At 37.3% G+C, this 15041-nt stretch overlaps 1 protein-coding gene across 3 annotated transcripts in view; it reads left to right on the top strand.

Annotated features, from left to right (window-relative positions):
* The window catches only part of LOC141362907 (uncharacterized), a 50941-nt gene that overhangs the window by 27102 nt on the left and 8798 nt on the right, over positions 1-15041 (top strand). For all 3 annotated transcript variants that reach the window (XM_073865173.1, XM_073865175.1, XM_073865172.1), the window contains 5 exons: positions 3680-3763; positions 4312-4410; positions 7426-7509; positions 9289-9384; positions 10052-10150. In XM_073865173.1, coding sequence (XP_073721274.1) covers positions 3680-3763; positions 4312-4410; positions 7426-7509; positions 9289-9384; positions 10052-10150 — 462 coding nt within the window. The remainder of the gene's footprint in view (positions 1-3679; positions 3764-4311; positions 4411-7425; positions 7510-9288; positions 9385-10051; positions 10151-15041) is intronic.

Below are 15041 nucleotides of genomic sequence, written 5' to 3'. Positions count from 1 at the left end.
TTATATTCATTTAGTTGACTAGTTGTACACACTAATTAAAAATATAAACATTAATGTTATTAATCAAAACACTTACTTTGTCATATTAAGAACCCTGTCATTGCGGTTATACTTGACGTCCTCGCTTAACGTTTTTCACAGCGATCAGCTGTAAAATGTTTTTGCTCGATTTTCGTTGACTTTGAGTAAAATTATGGAAAGTTTTTCATAAGATCCTCTGGGGTCAATGCGTTAGCATGAGAAGCTTGATGCTGTCGGTAGAACAAGCACCCGTCTCCCGAGTGTCTCTCAGGGAAATTATTAGATGTTGATGGCTTACGTTTCTTTCCCATCACAGAAAACCATCACAGGTTTAGGGATGCAATTAAAGTATTATTTTGTTTTGTTTGTTGATCACAAAGTACAAAGTAGATGAGGAAAACTAGGACTCCATGTACTCAGCGCGCTGCCATGTTTGTTTACATTGCGTGAATGGTGCGCTGTGGGATTTGTTGCGTTCTGTAAAAAAGGGGGAGTGGCGTTTATCGCATTTGGGGAAAAAAGGGAGAAAAGATGACAGAATAACACGGCGGATATTGGATTTTGCGTAAAATTAAGAATTTACTTTTAACTACTGACCTGATATAATACTGATTTTGGCAGTAACTCATTTTTTTCAAAAATGGCGTTTATCGCGTTTTGGAACCAAACTCTTCATATATATATATATACACCCGATCAGAGTTTACGGATGCAGGGCGAACTGGTCTTTACGAGCAATGTGGGCCAGCAAGCAACTTATAGAATAATGAATACATTACTGTGTTTTTTTCTTGGACCCACTTGTAACTCGCTGCTGTTGTTGTTGCCTCCCTCCATACACACAGACACGAATAGTGCAGCCGGCCAGCGATCTCGGTGCACATCAGTGTCAAAATGTTGACAAATCAAAATTACAGAAGGCGGAAGTTTCTATTCACAGAAGCCATGAATGACTTTCAGCCAATCGAATTACATGGCCAAGCAAGAATTTTAACCAGAAGCTGGGTTTTTCTTAAGAAGAACACAAATTTCAGCCAATCACTTTACTGTACATAGCTGAGCAGAATTCCAACCAATAATACAAAAGAAGGGGGGAGTTTGTGTTCAGTAAGTTTAAGCGTGTAGTGTTTTACACATTAATGCATTTCAAAGCTGCATTACAGAAAACAACAGAAAAATAATTAGCAAATCCAGGGATGCAAATTACTTAACTTTAGGATAATTTTGCCATTTAAAAATGAAATGAAAAATGAAATTTAGATTATTAGATTATTTGTTATCTTACACTATTGCTGTAACTCTCAGTCAAGCAAAAGGATGTTTATAGCATACAGTTTAATATGAAGTTTGAATGTCAAACTTGAACTATTATCACAAGTAATGAAATTACATTTACATTTACATTAGTTATTTATAAATCTTATAAATCAATATTTCCTTCACGCTAAAAATAGATTTTTTTATTGTGGCAGTATTTAACATCTAAAAAACTGCTGGCGTTTCCAAATCATATTATTTTATAATATTATTCCTTATATTGTTTATATTTCTGTATGAGTGTATAGCAGTCCATGCATAACAAATCAAGCAGTATCCAGTCCCAAAGCATTTACCCAGCTAACATGCGTTGGGCCAGTTACATAATTTATTCGTCATATTTTGTCATTTCATTACTTAAATACCAGCTGGCAACTGTGAAATGGTCATATTACAGTACTGTAAAAAAAAAGAAATTGCAATGTTATTGCAGCTGGGTTGCCGGTAATTTACCATAGATTTAAATTTATGTTATTTACTGGTTTGTTTAAAGTTAAATAAATGTTAAATATTTACAAGTCTTTATCTTTACAGAATAAAACTATACAATAACAGCCTCATGCAAAGCATTCTGGGAACCAGAAATCATCATCAACCTTTTTCTGTTTTTTGCTTCAGATTTTGTTTCCCAAAATGTTTTGCTTGATGCTGTTCTTTTTAGTTGTACTCTGTAAAGACAAAGACTTGTAAATGTTTAATGTTCATTTAATTTGGAGCAAAATGTTGCCAGTAAAAAACATAAATTTAAATCTACGGTAAGTTACTGGCAACCCAGCTGCAATTTCTACGGAATTTTTTTACAGTATACCAATTCACAGCATTTCCTCTATGATCAAGATAACAAAGAACATTCCAATTAACGGTATTTGTACTATTTTGGTATTTTGGTCCTTACACAGGAAATAAAAACAAGCCCGTCTTGATCTAAACTCACTCAGAACAGAGTGCACACACAGTAGAACGGCATCTGACAGGACCGGCTGTTTTTCTGAACTGAGACCCGTTTATTTTCACTACAAATTATTTCAGTTGCTTAAGAGACATGAAAACAGCCTTTAAACATTACATATTAGAGGGTATAGTCGTACAGAATCTCATCTGACACCAATAACAGCATGTTTATTTTAAGGTGCCAAGTGCTTAATAGCTTAATAAAAATGTTGGTTTTACCATAGCTGATGCTGGGCATCTTTCGTGATTTCCTTCGGGAAAACTCTTTCACAACGTCATTGAAAATACAGTTCACAAATTCGTATTGCATGGTCATTAAATATGTTGAACTGAGACGTCTGAGTAGCTACTTTAACCTCAGTAGCTCAGATCTTGAATTAGAGAGATCTGTAATGAAATGTTCTTAATGTTGAGATGTGACCAGCGGCGTTGTGGAATGGGCAGAGGTTTTAACAGACTGGAGGGTAGTTCTTTGGGGGTTTTAAATTGGGCATAGATACGTCAGGACTTGACAAAATGTATGACATCATTATTCATGGTGGGCGACCAAAAGGATGTTCTCATGAGTGCTATGGTACGTGAAATACCTGGGTGTTCAGAGCTCAGGGAAATATTTTTACAACTTTTATTTGTTATTTATTTATTAAAAACACATTATTTCACCATATTCAGCACCATATTATTTAAATAAAATAAAAAATATTACTATAGGAAAAATTTACATACAGTAAATTTGCCAGGGCCCCCTGCTGGTCCAGTGCCCTGGGCACGTCACTGCCCAATATGCCCGTGCATTAATCCGTCCCTGGCCTTGGCCTCCAGATTCCATAGATTTTATTCTGACTGAGCCTCTTTTGGGTGCGCTGGACCAACAAATCTGCTCCATGTAGGCCCCACATCATAACTTGCAGGATTTACGTCTTGTGTAGTCCATGCCCCAATGCATCAGATCAGAGCTGTTTTGGCAGTATGAAAAAGACCTACACAAATCTGTTAGGCAGGTGGTTTAATGCTGTGGGTGATCAGTGCATGTTTTTATTATTTCACCCCCAATCCTGCAAGATTAATGGTCTATGATCCATTACAAGAAATTCACCCTCTTGTTGCTTTTTGGAAATGATTATATGACAACAGTCCCGTAGTTCAGTTGGTAGGATATTGATTAGTGCAAAAGTTTGTGAGTTTGAGTCCTAATGAACATGAGGAGTAATAATTGTTTGTATAGATTGAATGCACTGTAAGTTGCTTAGGATAAAAGCAATGGAAAAAATATACCTGAGAAAATCTTATGCAGTGAGAGTGATGTTCAGAGATTAGTGTGATGTGTTGTGAATCTATGTTCAGATGTGTCAGTAAATCCCAGCATATAAATATAATTACTCTTCTGTAGGTTTCTTCATTGTTGCAATTTTACCTGTGATAACAACGGTGACCAGATACAACTGGAATGCTGTTTGTGGGGATCAGATGGGCTGTAAGTGGGAGAATCATCATCTCTGTTATAAATTCATAAAGTAAATATTACATAATAATATAGAATTCACTAATCTGTATGTCTCTGTCAACATTAGTCATCAGATTCTTATCCTTTATGATTTTAATGTTGTGTTGAATAGGAGAAGAAATATTTTCAGTTCTTTCAGCATGATCACCTAGATAGACATTTTTGAGATGATGACCTTGATTTTTAAACAGTCTTTCCTTATTGTTTAGTCCAGGAGTCTCCAACCTTTTTGTGAGTAAGAGCTACCACAATGGATAAAACAATCTGGAGGGCTACTTTTTTATATAGTCTACTCTGAACCGTTTAGTTTTACTTGTTGATATGTTTTATCATTGTTTAAAATGTTAACATACATAAAAAGCCAAGCGAATATATTAAAAATATGTAATATATAAATATTAAAATTGAGGCTATAAAATGTGTTTGGCGGGCAACTCACAGACTCGTAAGAACGCTGGTTTAGTCAGTTTATAAGCCAAATATGCACTGTTTTTGTTAAAAACTATGCTTTATTTCAGGTTCACCTTTGGTCATGAGATTGGTGTGGTTCATTTTATTATTATTTATGAATGCACTACTCATCTATTTCTACAACATAGCACTGGGAAATGAAAATGGTAAGATGTTTTTTTTTATTTTTTTTATTATAATTTTTTAACTAAGTGTAGGCAAGGCAAGTTTATTTTTTTACTTCAAAGTGCTTGATATATGAAATATGTACATGTTAGATAAAAACAGCAAAGAGATAATACAGAGTGAAAATATGAGTATTCTTAAAAGAGACTGACTTAAGTAATCACAAACAGCTATAGATAATGAAATAATTAAAATAATTAACATTTTTTTTAATGTTCAAAAAAGAGCAAAAAAGAGCAGTGCTCATTCAGTAAATGCAGAGTTAAACGTTCTTGAGAACGTGGTGCAGGTGGTTCGGGTCTGGCTCGATGGAAGTCCTCAATGAGGTTGGGGTCATGAATGTTTTCTGAGGCTACTCAGGACCTTTCCTCAGGGCCGTAGCCCTCCCAATCAACTAGGTCCTGAAGTCGACCCCCACGTCGCCACGAGTCTAGCAACTCCCTGACGGTGAATGCCGGCTCCCAGGCAAAGTCCAGAGGAGGAGGTGGCTTTTGAGGCTCCGCGTTGGGGTCCTACTCAGCATGATAAGGTTTCAGCAAGGAAACATGAAAGGAAGGAGAAATTCTATAGTTAACAGGGAGTTCCAACTCGTAAGTAACATCATTGATTTGTCTGACTATTCTAAACTTAGCGAACTTAGCTTCTTGGAGGGTAACTGGAGCTTTAGATCCCGAGTCGAGAGCCAGACCCTCTTAGCCTGGCTCCGCCCTCCTACGTTCTTCCCCTTAATTTTCATTTCGCTTCAGAACAACGTCTGGGGTTGCTGTGTAGAGTTTCGTTTACTCCGGCAAAAATCTGCAGTTTCAATCAGCGAACATCGGGGACGCAGATGTTGAGGTTGTGCGCCAGACTGAGTGATATACGTCACGACCAAACGTTAGCGATTGGTTATGGCATATTCAACAGAGGACTTCAACAGAGGACCCTCCTTAACGGAAGTAACGCTTTGCAATGGAGCGTGGCCAGACTCTCTGTACAAATGAAATGAATTTACGAGAGTCTGGATGCACCAGGCTAAGACCCTCTGACCAGGTTGATACGGGGGGTGTGGACGTCTGTGACGGTTAGCATGAAGTTCCTGGTTCCTGATGGCTCTCTGGAGTGTCACATGGGCGCTTTCCCAAACTTCTCCACTCTTCCTCATCCAATCATCGACAGCAGGACAGCAGATGGTTCTCCCAACCAGGGGAACATGGGTGGTTGGTAATCGAGTACGCATTGAAAGGGGGTGAGGTTGGTAGATGTGTGTCTCAATGAGCTCTGTGCGTACTTGGCTCAGGGAAGGAACTCTTACCAGCGATGTTGTTCTCTGCTGCAGTAGGATCTCAGGTATCTACCAATCTCTTGATTCAGGCATTCTACTTGACAATTTGACTGGTGGTGATAACTAGAGGTTAACCTGACATTTATATCAAGCTGATTACAGAAAGCTTTCAAAACCTGTGGGGTGAACTGGGTAACACGATCAGATATGATATCCTCCGGGATTCCATAATTCCTAAATACATGGTGAAACATAGCGTCAGCAGTTTCCATAGCAGTGGGTAATCCTCTGAGGGGTACTAGACGGCAGGCCTTCGAGAACCGGTCTATGATTACTAATATGGCAGTGTAGTTAGGGGGGGCGGTGGGTTTGGGGGGTGTACTTTTGGGGCGGTTACCCCAGCTCTATTTTTTGTGTGATTTGAATATGATTCTGGACGTGACTTAACAAAAATCACCATACTTTAATCAAAAATCAATGTTAAAACATCCTTGAAGCTTAAGGAGAATGACACATTTAATATTTTACAAATGTTTTTATTTACAACTCACGGAAACGCCTGGAAGTGTTGTGAAGCATGACACTGAAATAAAAAAAAAAAACGATCTAGACTAGACGATCTGCTGCAGTTCAAACCGAGCATCAGAATGGGGAAGAAAGGTGATTTTAGTGACTTTGAAAGTGGCATGGTTGTTGGTGCCAGACGGGCTGAGTATTTCAGAAACTGCTGATCTACTGAGATTTTCACGCACAACCATTTCAAGGGTTTACAGAGAATGGTCCTAAAAAGAGAAAATATCCAGTGAGCGGGAGTTCTGTGGGCGCAAATGCCTTGTTGATGCCAGAGGTCAGAGAAGAATGACCAGCCTGGTTCAAGCTGATAGAAAGGCAACAGTAAGTCAAATAACCACTCGTTACAACCGAGTTTTTCAGAAGAGCATCTCTGAACGCACAACACGTCGAACCTTAAGGCGGATGGGGTACAACAGCAGAAGACCACACCGGGTGCCACTCCTGACAGCTAAGAACAGGAAACTAAGGCTACAATTCACACAGGCTCACAAAAATTGGACAATAGAAGATTGGAAAAACGTTGCCTGGTCTGACGAGACATTCAGATGGTAGAGTCAGAATTTGGCATCAACAACATGAAAGCATGGATCCATCCTGCCTTGTATCAACGGTTCAGGCTGGTGGTGGTGCTGTATTGGTGTGGGGGATATTTTCTTGGCACACTTTGGGCCCATTAGTACCAATTGAGCATTGTGTATTGTTTATGACCATTTTCATCCCTTTATGACCACAGTGTACCCATCCACTGATGGCTACTTCCAGCAGGATAATGCACCATGTCATAAAGCGCAAATCATCTCAGACTGGTTTCTTGAACATGAAAATGAGTTCACTGTACTCAAATGGCCTTCACAGTCACCAGATCTCAACCCAATAGAGCATCTTTGGGATGTGGTGGAACGGGAGCTTCGTGCCCTGGATGTGCAGCTGACAAATCTGCAGCAACTGTGTGATGTTATCATGGTAATATGGACCAAAATCTCTGAGGAATGTTTCCTGTACCTTGTTGAATCTGTGCCACAAAGGATTAAGGCAGTTCTGAAGGCAAAAGGGGGTCCAACACGGTACTAGTAAGGTGTACCTAATAAAGTGGCCGGTGAGTTTATAATTTAATATACAACATGTATTCATGTATTATTTTCTTCATGTTAATCTACAGATCGTGTTGGATGGGCGTGTATGATTGGATTTCTTCAAGTGTTATGGACAGTTTGGAATTGTTTATATACATTTAGAGATTGGGGTAAAGTATTAATCATCTGCTTTAATCATCTTCTCTGTGTGATATTTTATTTGCTATCAGCTCTGGTTAATTCTTCATTTATTTATCATTTTCCAATTAAGAAACAAATAATCATTTATGCTTTCTCAACTTTCAAGACACAACAATTACAGCTATAAAAGTATTCATTACCCTCACATTGTGAAAAATCACAGTATTCTTCCTCGGTTTGTTTAAAAAAACCTAAATGTTGTTACTGCATTGACAAGACTCTTAAGTAAGCAGTTAGGTTCTACACGGTAATTCAATAGAAAATGAAATGTGTTTTTTTCAATTAAAGCCACAATTCACCCAAAAATTACATTAACCTCCCAAGTCCCGAGTGTTGGTTTGGCTTGCATTTTAGATTTCTTTCAGCTATTTGGGGTTAGGAATAACCAATAAATATAATGACCAATTTTGACTTGAGCCCTATTCGCACAGGATTAGTATTATCTAAGGACCTCATGTGATTTAGAAATTACCCCCCTACATCTAAATTTCGTGTGGCACATTCGCACCAGATAAGCAAAGCCTGTGATTTTACTCAAATTTACTGAATTAACTTTCGAATATGATGTCAAGGCATAACACAGTGTCCTATAATTGCACGCGGCGCTGCAATACGCTGTAAAAGGTACCTTTTCCATGTTAATCAAAGTTTTTAACAAATACCTTGTAAAATGATATACGACCCCACCAAATCCTGGCCAAATTACAGAGAGGCCGATTTGCAGAGGACTAATATTTTTACAGGACCTCTGTGTTTGGCGAACACATTTGAAAGGGAATTTTTACTTTACAGTTTAAGATTAAGATCACAGACAACCTTCAAAATTATTACAAATGACTAGAGGTCACCACGTAATAATAGTCCTATTTAAATTGGGCTTTAAAAGAGTTTTGACCTTGAAGAAAATTTTTTGTTGACTAACTTTTAAGACTAGTCTAAGCAGTTTATGCAACCAACCACTGGATTACCCGGAGATACTAGTTGTGCTGGCAGGGTGACCATTAGACCATTGCAATAGTTCAGTCTTAAAATGAAAAGTGCTTAGAAGTGTTGCATAATCAAACTGTAATGGTGCATTCACACCAGCCGCGTAGTTGGACGCCTGAACATTTGAGTTTACTCAGTTCATTCGCGCATGAAATTCTAGTCATTCGAGACATTCAGGTGGAAATTCGTGTCATGGGAGTGGCTTCTGTGACTCCGCTGAGACTCCGCTAAAAAAAAACCTAGGAGAAAAACCTCCCGACTTTTTAGCCAGGAGGGAAAAAACTCCTTAGGAGTTATATATATATGGTCAGGCATTGGCTGGGCATCACGCTGAAGGACGGCCAGTAGATCAGTGGTGTGTTGACCTCCACAGCAGCCGGAACTGGGTCTGTTTGTCTCAATGTCCTTGGTATTGAGGACAAGACAGGGAAAGAGAAACAAAATCCTATTAGCGTAGGGGCCATTCGCATGTAATGCAAGTGTCACACAGTGTTGTGGTTTAATATCTGCTCGGTTACAGACAGGCTAACTATTGCGGCATAAGTATATTACCCATAGTTGAGGGTTTAGCAAATTCCTCTGCACGCAGCTTATATGTATCTAAATATCTGTTCAGTATTGTCTTTGAGTAACAAACAAAACAATGTATTAATTGTAGTTCTTCTAATGAGGTGATATAAACCATATGGGTATTGAGACAGACCCTCAGACCCCTTTAGCGAATTGTCCTTTTACTAATGTTAAAATGTATTAATTTACAGAATACATCCGTATCACTGCTGTGTATGTGTTTGGATCAGTTGGTGTTGTTTTAATCAGCGCTGTTGCTCTGATGACTGAACTGATACTGAAAACAAGTGAGTAAACACAATACATTATACAGTAGGGTATTTTATAGCATGGCAATGCCACCTAAATATTGTACCAAAGTCCATAAGAAAATTATTTAATGAATTTGATGTGGAAGAGCTTGACTGGTCTGCACAAAGCCCATATCTGAACCACACTGAACCTTTGATGAATTAAAATGCTGACTGTGAGCCAGAAGTCATGACATAGTGGCTGAGTTAAGAAAGACTTTAAGTGAGGTGTCTCATATTTATGCAGAGATAATTTTTGTCATAGAGTTGTTCTTATCAGATTATTCTGATTTGAAGAAATTATTTTGAAAGATCCAGATTTAATGGAGCAGTAGCAATTGCACACTTTATATGAATAATCACAAAAAATGTCGGGGTTATTCAAATCTTACCCTGGAGGGCCTAGCACTACAGAGTTAAGCTCCAACCCTAATCAAATTTAATCACCATTGATTGTCTAGTGATCATGAAGACCTTGATTAGCTTGCTCAGGTGTGTTTGTTCAGGGTTGGAGCTAAACCAAGATTTGAATAGCCCTGCATGGTCCACGTTGTTAGAATTTAATTGAGTAACTGATAGTGGTGATGATAATATTGAAATACTTGTATATTGAAGCAGATACAAGGTTGTGTGTAGTCTAATATATTTTCATTGTTATTCTCAGTTAATGGTGAAGGTTTATTTGGGGATCTGAGAATCGCTGTGTTTTCCTCTGAAAGTCTCTTTGCTGCATCTGTGCTGATGCTACCGCTACTTGCACCATGTAAGTACAAACTGAACTTTATTAAAGACATTCAGTTTAATTGCTTTAACTTCTGATCTTTAGGTGTTTTGATTCCCCTCATGTTTGTGAAGTACATTTGTGACCCTGTCTGTGAAATCCAGTTTAAAGTCTTATAATATAATAATGAATTTGAAATCAATAAATGAAATCCAATCTGACACAATCTTACTCGGTCAAGATATCAAGATGATAGTTTCACATTGTTTTTTACATAAAGGGACAGATTTACTAAAAGCTTTTGGCCGCACAATCACCCGCAGTGTTAATCTGACCCTATAAAGAATTATTTCCCAGTAAATCATCAAAATTGACTTCAGCTGTGTTTTCACCAGTGTTGGGCAAGTTACTGAAAATTAGTCATTAGTTACAGTTACTAGTTACTTCTTTTAAAAGTAATTGAATTACTTTATCAGTTACTGTATCTCAAAAGTAATTAGTTACTAGGGAAAGTAACTTTTACGTTACTTTATGTCTGCTTTTTAAATGTAAATATGAACAATACTGAACAGTCAAACAATAAAATGATAGGCTGTGGGCCACAGTGGGCATCACTCTTTTGTTAGATTGGTTATGTACTGCATTATTTTAGTGAAGTTTCTTGTAGACGGGTTGCCGGTTTACAAAAATTACAGGGTGCACGCATCCAGGAGGCAGAAAGCCCGCTTGGTGATCTGATCCGCTACTGCAACAACCTTAATTATTGAAGTGTTCTTTATTGTTTGTATATAAATAAAACTTGATTTTAGTTGGATCTGTTTTTCTGTCTTTATTTTTGCAGTGTTACTGTGATACATGTATGAATTATAATGTTAGGCTAGTAACGTAATAGTCGCATCTACTGGTATGATAATATCAGGCACCCAGCACTGACTCTGTTGGTACTATTTTCCACGCAAAAACTCAGTGGTGAGAAAAGTACTGAAAAATCCTACTCATGTAAAAGTACAATTACTTACCAAAAAAATTAATGTAAGTAGAAAAAAGTACCTGTCCTAAATACCACTTAAAGTTCGAGTAAAAAGTAGCTCCTTTAAAAGTACTCAACAGTAGTGAGTATTGAGTATTATGCTGTGACTGTTATTCTACCTTATTACCATGCGAATTAAAATGTAGCTTTATATCAGTGTAATTCTCTTTTATGGTATTTTTTCAGTAAGAAATAAAAATTATAATAATAATAAGTTTTATAGAATTGCCATAGAATTTTAATACTTCTCACAAAAAAAGCTTACACAAAAGTATAAAAAGCATAAAAAAGAAGATAAAAACGACTAAAAAGATAGTCAATGATGAAAGAATGATAATAAATAATAGTATATGTATATACATATGTATGTATATCTTATATATAATCTCTTATTAAAGGTAGAAAAGTGATTTTCTTCAAGATTAGTCAAGAGCAGTGAGAAATCAATGCTGTTTGATTAACATGCCCTCTTTCTAACACAGTCTCACCCCATGTCGTCAATATTTGATGACACTTGACCATTCGTCAATATGTGACGCGGAGGGTATACCTTTCGCGTCATTTTTTGACGAACTGGGGACTTCAATACTATTACGTCCGTTGCATTCTCTTCTCCTATTTTCTTACCATTTTCGCGTCGGTTTAGGGTTAGATTACGCAAAATTAAACTCTTTCAGCTGTTTACTTTCTCTTAGGCCCTAAATGGTCATGTTTATGAGGATACGTGCAAAGACAGAAATTTTGACGAATATGTGTTTTTAAGTCAAAAAAGCTCACGAGCTTAATGAGCAGCGGATACGCAACATGTGTGCTCCTGCACATAGCACTGTTGTGTTTCAATCGGGTTTCAATAGCTTAAAATCACTTGTTTTAAAACTGCGGACCGACACGATAGTCCAAAATCTCTACTGGTTGACAAATCACTGGACAAGAATCACTGGACTGATGATTCTGTTTAGCTAATCATAACTGACAGGGAAAAAAATTAGCAGAAAATGTAGTGATGGCAGGTTGAGAGAAAATAGTACAGATACAACACTAAAAATGTACTCAAGTACAAGTAAACTGTTTTAAAATTACTTAATAAAGTACAATTCCTGAAAAAAACTACTCAATTACTGTAATGAGTATTTGTAATCCGTTACTTTACACCAATGCACATACTGTAGGAGCCTGTTTTGCTTTAGATTCAGCCTTTGAATATTTTTGTTAGAAATTATCTTAATATGTAAGCTTAGTTTATTTATGTATATCATTTAGACCATTTAGACAAATATTCTGTATGTTTACATTGAAAATATATAATGTGTTAAAATTGTGTACTGTCTCTTTAAGAATTTGGAGACTGTGAAGCTTGCCACAGGTAAGGCTACAGGTGTGCTACCTTGGAATACAGTGGAGTTGCACAGTTTTCTTTACCGCATCCGTGATATTTAAGATCATATATTGTTTGTATATTTTTTATATTTGATTTAAATGATAAACAAGATTAAAGGAAGATATTTAACCCTCAAGAGATCCTTAAAAAAAACTTACATAAGTTTTCCTAAGACTTTTCTAAGAAAAATGTCACCTTCCCAAAAACTGCTCTAAAAATAACATATCATTTCATTTTAAATTAGATTAAATCTTTTAGAACTACTTCTGAAACATACATATCAAATATTAATTTAATTTAATTAACCCGGAAAGTGTCCTGTCCTGATTTCTCACTCAATTTTTGACGTCCATCCGGCCATTTCTTTATCCATCTCCCCTACACTCTCATCTTCTGACAAGTCTTCTGAAGATCGCCCTGATGAATTGGACTCCAGCTGGTCTACTTCTACCTCTGAGGCCTCCGTGTCGACCTCAGAATCCTCGGAGGAAGATGAGGAGCCATTCTCGCTCTTGGAGTGCATGCTTATTTCTAGAGACTTATGTGTGCTGTATTGCCTTGCCATTTTCACTACTCCTGCTATACTGTTCATACTTATAGCAGTGTACTTGCATAAACAACATGAGCGAGAACCAAAATGAAGATTGATTTTGTTTCGGTTTTGGCCTATCATCGTTTTACTGAATTAGCTTGTAACATAGAATGTGGCCTTCAAAGATAGAAGAATTTGGATATGTTGAATATGCCCCCCCTTACTCCACCCCCTTACCACTCAGACACACTTTTTCACACACACACACCAATTTTTAACATCAAAGGTTTATCTTTTCAGTAGCAATGCGGTCCGCAGTGACATTTTGTTGAATGCATGAAATGGTAAAAAAATAGCGCCACCTGGTGGACAAGTATAAAAATCAAAACAAGAAGGTCAGTAGTTCAAAATGATATATTGACATAAAGGTATGTATTAGTTTATGTTAAGATAAATGGGGGGTCAAAAATGGTAGGTATAATGGTTTTCAATAGGGTATAGGATCCTGTGTCGTTTTTTTGCATAGCTAATTTAAAAAACTGAAACCAAAATCTAAAATGTATCAAAAATGATTAACCCCTGGCAATTTTGGACAATATTCAATAATCACAGTCAAGATGGTTTAAAAATCAAAATGCCACAAAATGTCCCTAGGATCTCTTAAGGGTTAATCAGAAAACGGAGTACGTGGATTGTTTTGTTGGACAGACACCGAGCGAGCGGATTGTTTTGTCGGATACGGAGCAAGTGAAACCAAATCTGAAACTAAATGCACTCTCACACATATTATGGAGTTTTAACAGTTGTACAGCGCAGGGTGCATATGTGACCAGTCGTGAAAGTAGGGACACAAGTCAGATCTGGGCCATTTTGAGTTGTTCACAGATTCTAATAGTGTAGTTTCTAAACTTTCCAACGATGTGTAACACATGGAAATCTGATATGATTTGGAGAAGTTGTGTCCATTTGAATTTAGGAACTAGAGGGACTCTCTTTTCCAGCTGGGGGAGACAATAGGGCTCATTTACATCTCATTTAGCTAAGCCATACCCCCTGTAAAGCCGTCAGGCTGACGTATGACGCGCCTGACTGTTATTTGTTCCGCCCCAGCTTCTTTTATTTTTCTTTTGTTTTGTGCGCCCGAGCTTCGTTTACAGTCTGGGGAGATGCACGCTGTAAGTTTAAAAAAATAAAACTTAGCAAACATGTCTGAGGAACAGGTCAGCCGCGTCACTACAGTCACGTGTCTTCACGCGGTTCACAACAGAACCGAAAGAAAGACCATGCTAAATAAAGTTGTAATTCTTGCTATTTTTGGACCAAAATATATTTTTGATGCTTCAACACATTCAAACTGACCCACTGATGTCACATGGACTACTTTGATGATGTTTTTATTACACTTCTGGACATGGAAACCGTACATAGATTTTCAGTGGTTGGGACAAAATTCTCGGATTAAATCTAACGTTAAAACATCTTAAACTGTATTCTAAAGATGAACGGACGTCTTCCGTGTTTAAAACAACATAAGGGTGAGTCATTAATGACATTATTTTCATTTTTGGGCGAACTCTCCCTATTAAACAGCCACGCTGTTCCCTTTGGGGGCGGGGGCAAAAACATCTGCTTATCCAGTATGTAAATATACACAGACAATGACGCCCCCCTGCTGCACGCTAGAATCTCCAGAAAAACAAGCTGATTTCAACCGCAAAATGTATGCTTTTAAATACTAAAACTGCTCTCAAACATGGAGAGGGTTCTTTGTGATCTCAACTAACAGATTGTGCAATAAAACGAAAATAACAAATTAAAAAAAAAAACTTTCTTTCTCATTTTCTCGAAAGTTGTGCTGCCGACTTGTGTCACTGGTTTCCATGACGGGTCACATATTTTACTGGAAACAACAATTGTGGATCGTTCTCTTCCATGAAGCCGATGTAAACATCTAAGAATATATTAACATTTCTCAGATTTATTACTTTTGTGG

This window comes from Misgurnus anguillicaudatus, unplaced genomic scaffold, assembly GCF_027580225.2.
Source record: "Misgurnus anguillicaudatus unplaced genomic scaffold, ASM2758022v2 HiC_scaffold_29, whole genome shotgun sequence".
Lineage (NCBI taxonomy): Eukaryota > Metazoa > Chordata > Actinopteri > Cypriniformes > Cobitidae > Misgurnus > Misgurnus anguillicaudatus.
The sequence above is the reverse complement of the archived record's forward strand: the minus strand, read 5'-3'. Positions and strand labels throughout refer to the sequence as shown.